This window comes from Musca vetustissima, unplaced genomic scaffold (genome assembly GCF_032173495.1).
Source record: "Musca vetustissima isolate MV318-11 ecotype Yass unplaced genomic scaffold, APGP_CSIRO_Mvet_v1 utg21672, whole genome shotgun sequence".
NCBI classification, from domain to species: domain Eukaryota; kingdom Metazoa; phylum Arthropoda; class Insecta; order Diptera; family Muscidae; genus Musca; species Musca vetustissima.
The window spans coordinates 519-11,819 of record NW_026888504.1 but is presented as its reverse complement, the minus strand read 5'-3'; the positions used below and the strand labels follow the sequence as shown (position 1 = coordinate 11,819).

Sequence of the window (11,301 nt, the reverse complement as noted above, 5' to 3'; positions counted from 1 at the left end):
TAATAATAAAGCAGTAGGTGCCGATGTGTTACCAGCTGAGCTATTTAAGGCCGGTGATCAGATTCTGAGCAAAAGCATGCATCAACTGATTTGTACAATTTGGTCAGAGGAATGCATGCCCAATGATTGGAACCTCAGCATCCTATGTCCCTTGCACAAAAAAGGAGGCGGGACCATATGTGCCAAATATAGAGAAATTAGTCTCCTTGCCATCTCATATAAAGTGCTATCAAGCGACTAAGGCCAATGGTCAATGATATTATTGGACCATACCAATGCGGCTTCAGACCTGTCAAATCCACTATAGATCACATGGCACCAAATCCTAGAAAAGACCCACGAAAAACACATCGACACATTCCACCAATTTTCGACTATAAAGCCTCATTCGACTACCTATCTGCTTAAAGGTGTTTAAAGCCATCTCTGCGTTCGTCATTCCTGCAAAATTAATACCGCTATGCGGGATAACTTTAAATGGCATAGGTTTAGTAGTTAAAGTCTGAAAGAACCTCCCGGAGCACGTTATTACCGAACGAGGATTCAGACAAGGTAATATTTTATTGTGTGATCTTTTTAACGTTCTGCTAGAAAAGGTGACAAGTTGCAAAATTAATACCGCTATGCAGGATAACTTAAAGTGGCATAATGTCAGCCGTTAAAGCCGGAAAGAGCTTCTTCGAGTCCTTCCATTTAGAAAGAGGGTACAGACAATGTGACATCCTGCTGGAAAAGGACATACGAGAATAGTGAATAGACCACCGGCCCGTACACCAAGCAGCACATTTTACTAGCCGATGACATCCACCCTTGAACAAATTGAGAAGGAGTCTGCCAAAGTGGGCCTGACAGTAAATGGTGAGAAAACCAAACTGATGTACCAACGCGTAAGACGTCCAGTAGACTCGGACCAACTGTGGGACTTGACAACTACAGCTTTGAGGAAATCAACGATTTTATACACTTCGATACCGCCATAAACAAAAATCAATGACATACGTTTTGAAAGGATAGTTTTGGTCAACAGATGCTACTATGGTCTGAGTAAGCCAAACTCACACTCTACAAGACGCTGATACTACCCTTGCCAGTGTATGGATATGTAGAATGGGCACTTGCGCAATAAGATGGGACAGCTCTTGGAGTGTTTAACATAAAATTCTCCGAAAAATCTATGGTGGCGGAATATATCGCCGTCGAATAAACTATGACTTGTAACATCTATTCTCGGAAATCAAAATAGTTAGACGTATCGAGCTGCAGCGACTACGTTGGTCATGTTGTGCGAATGGATGCGGAAGCCCCAGATCAAAAGACATATAAAAGCGAGCCAAATAATGCTTCAAGCAGAAGGGGTAGGCCACGAATCCGATGGATAGTGAAAAATAACATATCAAAACATGGTCATTCGAACTGGAAAAACTACCAACAAAACCGATGGATCTAAGTTTTTTATGCTCGTCTAATGAAACAATCGTTCTGTTTCGAATCAGCAAAGTTAGTAAGTATAAAAAATCGCAATGGATAGGATATTGGATATGCGAAATCGGGTAATTGATATATCTATACTCATTATACCCTACACAACTATGTTGTCAGGGTATTATAGACCCACCTTTAAGTATACCGATCGTCATATTTCGACTAGCTGAGTCGATCTAGACATGTGTGTCCGTCCGTCCGTCCTTCCGTTCATTATAATTTGTAAACACGATACAGGCCACAGTTATGGACCAATCTTCACGAAATTTTGGGAAAGATCGGTTAATATTTAGAGGATGAAATACTAAATTTTTGTCGGTTTTTCTGGTCGCTCCAGAGACCGCAATAATGGCCCGAACATCGTGAAATTTTGCATGGAGAAGGGGATCAGACCAAAGAATAAGCATGCCTGTTTTGATAAAGATCGGTCAATATTTAGCGGGTCAAATGAACCCTGACTTTTGTGTGAAAAATGACAAATTTTGTATTCTATAGCGTATATATTTACCCCTGAAGGACATAGACCCGAGAAGTTGATATTATATCCAAGAGGTGTGGTTGACCTTTAAATTAATACCAATTATGTTGTTGTATGTGCCCGGAGGTGGTAGTTACAACGAAATATTTACCGTATTCGTATATTATTTAGTAACCCATTATCACTCTAGAGAGCGGAACTATAGCGCTGATCGCTTTGAAATGTTTCATGAGGTTCCAGTTATGGTCAAGGACAACGCCTATAATTTTCGGTGATGATCAGATAATGATTTTGGAATGAAGTGGACCGAAAACTTAATTTTTTGTGTTATTTTCGAGTCAATCTATAGACAACAAATGTAAGCCGAACATCACACCACAACTCTCTGTGAAAGGAATCTGGACAGTAGCTGTACCGAATACTCGTAATATTACCTCTAATCGGGCAAGAGGGTAAAAATATCACGATATATTGCCCAGGCTCGGAATAAACATCCGCAGAAAGTTGAGTTCCGTGTTAGTTGTATAGGGTGTAATATGGTCGGCCCCGTCCTACTATACTGCTCCGCTCACTGGTTTTCATTTTGGGTTTGGTAAATCAAGGTTTATTACATATATTTCGACGTTCTCAAAAAGAGTTGACTATTTATGGGGGAGATGCCAGAAGAAGTAAATCGATAAGCTCCTTCAACTTTATGTAGGTTTTGAATCAAATGTGGAGATGGTACCATAAATGGGACTTGTTCTAATTTTAGAAGGAATATATCAATTTGCAAAGTTTCGAATATTTTCTAACGATATTTCTAAATCAAGTCTGTATAGTCTGAAATTAATTTGGTTTGAAAGCACTTAGGGTTTAAACTCCATATAACTAAGAGAAACATTTTCACTTAAAAGTGACTATTAGTACGTTTACATTGTACCGGATTTCGTTAATATAGTGTGCATACATGTCAAATAAATCCTCAAAAATGTCGTTTATGTCTTCATTACCCTTAATGTTGGGATAGAAAAACGTTAAGTTTTGAGCCCTATATTTTAAGAATCCTACATTTGAAGAATACTTTTTTCAGTCTTTTCTTGTATTACCATGTCGACAACAGTTATGACCTCGGAGACAGAGTTCAACATATGCTGAGAAGTTCCAACATGAGGCTGTTTTAATCGAAATGTATGGCTTGTGGCAGAAAGATTTCGAAGATATGATATATCGGTTATATATTTGGAGGTTGTGTAACCTCCAGTCTTTTCTTGTATTACCATGTCGACAACAGTTATGACCTCGGAGACAGAGTTCAACATATGTTAAGAAGTTCCAACATGAGGCTGTTTTAATCGAAATGTACGGTTGAGAAGTTCCAACATGAGGCTGTTTTAATCGAAATGTATGGCTTGTGGCAGAAAGAGTTCGAAGATATGATATATCGGTTATATATTTGGAGGTTGTGTAACCTCCAGATTTTGAAAATTATATTGAAAATGTGAAATTTCAATTTCCAATCAATATTTTAAATTTCCTTGCTGAAAATATTGATATAATATTGAAAATACATACAACATTGGAAATATATCCTACATAAAATTCTATTTCGAAGAATTTCAAATTCTGTATTTCATTCATATTCCGAATAAGTATATATTTAATATTTGGCCAAAAGATTCTAATACATACAGAACGTACATTGCACATTTTATGAATATAACATTTTATGAATATTGGAATTCTTGAGAAAAATATATGAATTTCACATAAATATACGATCGAATTCTTTTATATTTCTAAATCCTTGTATTTCCAAAGAAATGTAAACTTGACTGAATCCTTTGCCATCAACATGAAAAATAGTGCAATGTTAAAAAACAAGCAATGAGAGCAAGCAAACAAACAACGAAAATATATCTCAAAAGAATAATTCTACGTATTCAGGCCAACAACAACAACAACTAACTACTTAGACAAACTTTTGAATAATTCTCAAAAGTCTGTTATAGTTTTGTTAATTAAGAAAAGCCAGAAAAGTATTTTTCATAAAGTCTGTTGTTATTGTTGCTATTGACACTAAAACACCAGCCAATATTGTGCGGTTAAGTGGTGGTATGCCATGGAATCTTAAAAGTATTTTTTTTTTAGAAAAGTAAAACAAAAGTATTTTGTTGGAATGTAATGTCATTGTGGTTGTAAGTAATTTTTGTGTTGGCTTAGAATTATTTCAAGTGATACAATTTTACAAGGTTATATGTGCAGTATTTAAATGTGGAATTCTTTGCAAATTATTAAAATTGTAATTAAAGTTGAGAAAATGGAAATCAGAGTTGGAAAGATGATAATTGGGCGGGCGATTTCAAAGTATAGTATAAGGCTGAACGGGTTTCAGTTGTAGGAGATTATTAAATAGTCAAGAGCTCTGATGGATCTTTCCAGTAAACAATTTTGTTGAGGCGGTTTCCCTGAGAAATTAGTATATGTATAGAAGTCATCTTATGGATCTCTTATGTACACCTAAAATTCTTCCAAAGAATCTGCTATTAGTTCAACACCAGACCAAGGTCTTCTAAGTAAATTGGTTATTCACGGTATGTAACCCCTCTGAGGGGTCTTGTATAGAATACCTGAAGGTTGTTTATTATAGCTATTGAATACCGCGGAATACAAGACCACTAATGGTTCTCTGATACTGTTTGTATTTATTGAAGACCTTTGAAGTGTATACAAAATTTCTAAAAACGTCTTCTATTTCTAGAAGTCTACTAAAGATTATTCTATGTATAGAATATTTCTGCTCTTTCAGATATGAGGGACCTACAAATGTAAAGAATACAGAAGATTATTGTGTGTAGAGAACATCCCTACGAATTAAAGGTATAAAAGATCTCTGAAAGGACTTATTTGTCTAGATATCCTCTGAAGATTATTCGCTGTAAAGAATTTCTCTGAACTGTCTTTCAGGAACGACAGACCTCTGAAAGATGTTTTATATCTAGAAGAAAATTACTGTTCTTATTGAAAAAGTCTACATGGGGTTTCAGTTATAGAAGGCCACTTTCTATGTGTAGAGGGCTCTTGAAGGACCTGCTAAGTGTAGAAAACCTCAGAAGGGGATTTCAGGAAGACCTCTATAAAATCTTCAATATACATATTACCTCTGAAGGGTCATTTACGTTTAGAATACCTTTAAAGGGTACCACAAACCAAAATGGATAATACGGAATTTCTTTACCGATTAGATTTATCGTAGTTCATACGATCGGTCCAAAATATGTAGGTCCAGAATGACGTGCCAAAACTTGGAGCCGATTGGATTAATAGTTTTTGAGTTATCGTGCTCGCCAATCGTAAAAACATAGCTTCCAGAAAAACGCGTTTAACGTTTAAGAGGCAATCTTGCTGTGGTTCGATGCTGAGACATGCTCAAGGGGTTGCAGGTTCATATTAAATAGAAAGAAAGAAAAAATCGTTTTTGTGAAACCGATGCCTTTTTTACATGACCGTATACAAAATATGTATAGAAAAGCTTCTGCATACTGATGTATAGAATGTCCTTGTTTATCTGTCTTCCCTGTTTTCGAAAATGTCCATCTTCGTCGGTACATGCCGTCATGTTGAAGACTTTAAAGGGGTCTACTATTTATATGGCTAAAGAATAGCATCTGAAGAATATTATAAGTAAATAAGTCCCCTGAAGATTCTTCTAGTATGAAAGCCCTCTGAAGAATTTTCTATTTACCGAATATATCTAAAGGTCATTAAAGGGCATTTCAGTTATAAAAGACACCTGAAAGATCGTACATGCAGAAATGATACTTCTAGTATAGATGACCTCTCCCACAAAGGGTCCAATTTCGTCGAAACTTTTGCCCAACTTGTGCCCAAAGTACCGATCATAAATTTAACGAGCTTTGTCGTGAATATAGGATTTATGGGATCTTCGAGGAATATTTCGGACTGAAACTTTTTAACTGGTTATACATTCAGTATATCTTAATTCGGATCCGTATACGGGGGCTATGTAAACTTAAATATCTAATTAGAGAAATTTAGGTTGGAAAATATGGAAATTTTGAAATTTAGGCTGGGAAATATAAAATAACACCAATGACAATCTTAATAGTGCTAGCTTTATCGCCATTTTGACAGACTGACGGTGTTTCGAGATGTGAATAAAATTAATATATCACCACTCTATAGTGAAAAGAATAGCGTAGCTATTATAAGCCACTTCAAAATGAAGTATTTTAGTATCACATCGTACCCTTTGATGTCAATTAAATACAGCCAATTACCAGGTGTGTCCTACAGTCAAATAATTTTCTCAATGAAATTTTGCCAACAAATTCGGCACTTCCTTGTTTTGCAAAACAAACACAAAGTATCCCGCTTTTTATCTTTCTCTCTATCTCTGTTCGAGATAATTATCGTAAAGATGTTTGCAAAATATAAACCCTTTCAAGGCAAATAAAGAAGCTGCGGCAAAAAATCCTTTGATATTCTTGTTTATCTAAACATCACAAATGAAACTCTATTATTCACATATAATGACATTATTTGCGGTTTAGATCAATCACAGAGACAAGTAAATAATTACAAAATGTACAAAAAAACAACAAGAAGGAAACTGTGCAAAAAGAAATAGGGATCACGACACACACATATGTTTGTAGTTGTTACACCTAACCAAAAAGGATATTCACACAACCCTTTTTTCTTCAATTCGGATTTTTTGTTATTTGTAACATTTCAGCAATGTAAGAGAATGTTTTCCGTGTTACCAGCAAATCATCGTCATCATTCACATCGGAATGTATGTCTGATTGTGCTCGTTCATACATATGTATGCATGAGTATGTTCGAAGCTAAATGTGTATTGTAAACAGGACATTAAGTAGTTTTGAGGCATAATGCCACAGGCGTTGCATGTTACCTACATTTGTTTTTTCCTCATTCAGTGGCTGCTGTTGTTTTTGTTGCTGCCTGTTATAGTGTTTGTGTTTTAGGTGAAGGATGATACCCAGTAAAAAATTGGATCATCCAACGATTAATCGTAGGACGCTCCTTTTCGAGCAATGGAGTACTCCTTAAATCTCCGACTCTCTTGCATTTTATACTCTTTTTTAACATTGCATGTCCTAGGAGGCGAGCACTCCTTTTGAGCTCCCATTGGATGACAGACGGAGTACTCGTTTTCATATCGGAAAGGAGGACAAAGGGAGTAATCTTTGTTATCTCCTGAAAAAGCATATAGGGAGTACTCCTTTTGATCTCGGAAAGGAGAATCAAGGGAGTAATCTTTGTTATCTCCTGAAAGAGTAAAAGAAAGTAAAGAAGTAAAAGAAAAGAGTAAAATAAAGAATATATATTTTATCATTTATTTTTAACGAAAAAAAAACAAATAATTCATTTTTGTACTATAATTTCTTATAATTAAAAAAACATATTAAATACTTTATTTATTTAGATTTTAGGCTGTAGGTTTGCCGGTAAAATGTTGCCTTACATTTGCGAAAGGCCAACTTAAAAGATTTTTCAAATTCAGGATAAGTTTCGTAGGTGTCTCTGAGTGATTCTGCAAAAATAAAGGAAAAATAAACATCATGTACATATTATTTAAAACACGTTATAAAATCAAGCTATTACCGAAATAAAAAAAGTTAAACAACCGATATTTGTTTATGGCTGTCTTATTTTTAGCTCCATCCCAATTTACCCGAAGCAAAATATTGTCACCAATCATTGCATGTAACGCCTTTTCTATTTTGTCTTTGCCAAATTTTAGTTTCATATATGATATCTGAAAATAATTAAAGATAAATATAATTAGCTTTTAGTACCAAATTCACTTAAATTATGCATTAAAAACTCTGGCTTACCACTTCTGATTCAGGCTCGTTATTAACTAATTGTTCTGCCGAATTTAATTCCTCTAGTGAATTTATTGGAAAAATTTTGAGATCCTTGCTAGTTGGGCGTATGTGTTTAACGATCTGTTCTAACAAAATTGTCTGTTTACACATAATTTTCTTTAAAGCTTCGACTTCAGTTTGAAGGAGATCAATTTTGTTTTCCAATTTTTTATTGGTGTTTTTTGTTTCATTGTTTGTTTCTAGAAATGAACATAAAATCAAATAATTACTATGATAAAAAATATAAAAAGAGCTATGAGTTAACATTACCTGCGACATTATTCGGTGTGCTTTGTACAGTTTCATCCGTAAAAACTGATTGAGTTTGGAATATGTTCGCATTAAAATTCATGGTTCTTAAGGTAGAAAAATAGTTTGAAATATAGTTTAAATATTAGTATTTACTAAATTTGACAGTGGTGTAGAATAGGAATAAATACAAAATATTCCCCATCAGGTACGCAAAATATCTTGCAATATATGTCACGCATGTTAATTTTCTCTCGGTGGATATTTAGTGTTTTCGCCTTACAAATTCCTAATTTGAGAAATTTTCAATTTCTTTTTTTACAAGCCGTCTAAGATGACGTTTAGAAACAAAATTATCACACATTATTTTACCAATTGATTTTTTTAATTACACTTTTTTAATTTTTTTAATTACACTTTATTTACACTTACAACACGTGTTTCACTTCAGACGGACACAAGAAAACTGAGCAAATGGACGGACAACCATAAAGAAATAATCGAACATGACGAAAGCAACAGTTAAACAACAGTTACATCAAACAAAAAAAAACATGCCAAAAATGCTTTGATGCATCCCTTATTGATCCATTTGGAGCATAAGGCGAGACATCAATTTTTTTCCAACTTCGTGGAATTTTTTGGCAAAACAAAATTCATACATTGCTCGCTTATTACTCCAAATGGATGAAGAAATCATTACTCCTCTATTGCTCGGTTGAGGATTACTCCATAGTTCGTTTCGTTTCCCCCCTTCACCTCTATCAATAATAGTTGTTTGTTTTTGTTTGCCTTAATGGCATTTAATCCTTTTACAAAACCCATTCACTATTTAACAGGATAATACGAATTGTGTGTGTGTGTATTGCTTGTCTAAGAGCTTTCATTTTGGGTTGGGGTTTGATGGATTGAAGAGGGTAGTGTTTGGGTAAGATTAATTTATATTTGTTATTTGGGGAATAAGTGGGAGTATAAATGTCGAGGCATATCTTATATGGAGTATTTTTAGTCATATGCCTCCAACTGAGCTGACAGTGCTTACACCCAGGGTTTTACTGCTTTGTGCGCCTTAAAAATATTGTAACGCAGCGAAATTTTGTCCCTAGAGCCATTCAATTGCAATTAGGTTGTGGAAAAAGAAATCCATTATTTTTATATGAACTATAGGACTTTATTTAACATACATCGGAATGTCGGATTTGGGCCAAATAAGGATGAGATGAAAAAACTGCAACCAACTTCAGACTGCTGTCATTTCTAAACCACTCGTCCGACAGCTGTTACAATTATTCCAGTGATAGCTCATTATATCGTTTACAAGTGTGGTGAGAATTTTTCAGGAAAAAAGTTATTTGTGATGGAATTCAAGCGTGATTTCTTTATATTTGGCACAACGAAATGTTTTTACCAAACATGTATATCATGTTTGAAGAAAGGATCGGTTTGCTCCTTCTAGCACCTACTCCACAAAATGTCAAAGTTTTGACATTTTTCGGAATCATTACCATGTTAAACATAGTTTTCACTTAGTAATAGTCTAACTAACAAGTAAAAAAGTGTCAGTGGCGTTGCCGACAGATATATATATATAGATAATATTGACCTTTTATATGAGGTACAAGGGGAGATGGCAGACGGTTCCCACCTTCGGACTTGATCCAGGCTTGGTTAAGGTTATTCCAAATTTGGTTTATATCGAGTATTCCATTCGCCTAATATTTGATTTATATATATTGAAAATGTTGAGCATTTGGGAGGTACTAGAGGGAGTGGATCAATGGGTCCCATTTTCGGACTTGATCTAGACTTGGTAAAGATAACAGGTTGGGCATTCCATTCGCCTGATATTGGATTCATAAATATTAACAAATTTAACCCTTTGTGGGGGAGGTACCAGAAGGAGTGGAGCGATGAGCCCCATCTTCCACCTTGATATAGGCTTGGTTAATAGAATAGGTTGTGCAAAGCTTGGTCCAAATCGGACATTCCATTCGCCTAATATTGGATTTATAAAAATGGAAAAAGTTGACCATTTGTGCGGGAGATACCACAAGGAATGGACCAATGGGTCTCATCTTCGGGCTTGATGTATGCTTGGTAAAGACACTAGGTTGTGGAAAGTTTGGTTCAAATCGAACATTCCAATCGTCTAATATTGGATTAATAAATATTAAAAATATAGACCGTTTGTGGGGGAGGTAGCAGAAGGAGTGGACCGATATTCCCCATCTTCGAACTTACACTAAGTTTGGAAGAAATAGTACGATGTGCAAAGTGTGGTTGAAATTGGTTGCTCCCTTCGAGAGTTATGGTGCCAGACAGACGGATGGACCGTATCAAAGTGTATATACCCTCATTAGACTAAAGGCTGAGGGTATAAACATAGATCAAGTTTGACAATTTTAAAAATATTTCTGACGCAAAGAGAGAATTTTCCAAAAAAAAAAAAAAAAAAAAATGTTATTCCTGATGGAATTCAAGCGTGATAGTGTGATTTTTTTATTGTTAGAGCACTCCTGCATTTAAATGTAAATAAATCTTTTGTGTCTCGTACCATCGCTCGTTACCGTGATACTGGTAGCGTAGCCCGACGTCAATGAAGTGGACGGAAGAAAACAGCAACATCAGCAGAAATAGTTCGAAAAACAAGGAAGCGACTTGATCGAAACCCGCGTCGCAGTGGCCGAAAAATGGTTCGTGAGCTGAACATATCGCAATATTCCATTTGCAAATATTGAAAAATGAGTCATTGAAATTCCAAAAGTGCAAGAACTTACACCGCAACAGAAAGAAAATAGACTCAAAAGAGCTAAAGAGTTGCTTCGCTTGGCCGAAAGTGGCGAACCGAATAAATACCGAATATTATCGCAAAAATATTCTGGAGGGTGTATTAAAGCCTTGGGCACTCAAACATTTTGGTCGCATACCTTGGACATTCCAACAGGACTTAACATCATCGCACTCAACACGCGCCACTCAAGAATGGTTACAAAATGAGGTTTCTCGCTTCAATGGCCACCAAAATCTCCGGATACCAATTCGTTGGACTATTGTGTCCGGAGTATTTTGGAAAGCAAGGCTGGCACTAAAATATACCAAAGTGTCGATCACATCAAGCAAGAGTTTTGCCGGGAATGGGCCAAAATACCGCGGGCAGCGTGTGACGGTTTAATTAGCCGTTTGAAGGCCATAATT

General features: G+C 35.6%; 1 protein-coding gene across 2 annotated transcripts; it reads right to left on the bottom strand.

The window, feature by feature from the left end:
* Positions 1–7,352: 7,352 nt before the first annotated feature.
* Positions 7,353–8,829, bottom strand: LOC133336367 (uncharacterized). Of its 2 annotated transcripts, none has more exons than XM_061544661.1 (5): positions 8,479–8,829; positions 8,128–8,213; positions 7,825–8,057; positions 7,592–7,745; positions 7,353–7,520 (listed from the first exon to the last, which is right to left on the bottom strand). In XM_061544661.1, exons 2-5 carry the CDS (start codon positions 8,207–8,209, stop codon positions 7,405–7,407), a joined length of 585 nt encoding a protein of 194 aa, XP_061400645.1. In that variant the 5' UTR covers positions 8,210–8,213; positions 8,479–8,829; the 3' UTR covers positions 7,353–7,404. The 2 variants fall into 2 exon arrangements, with proteins under 2 accessions (XP_061400645.1, XP_061400646.1); XM_061544662.1 differs by having other exon boundaries at positions 8,539–8,829.
* Between the last annotated feature and the right edge of the window lie 2,472 nt (positions 8,830–11,301).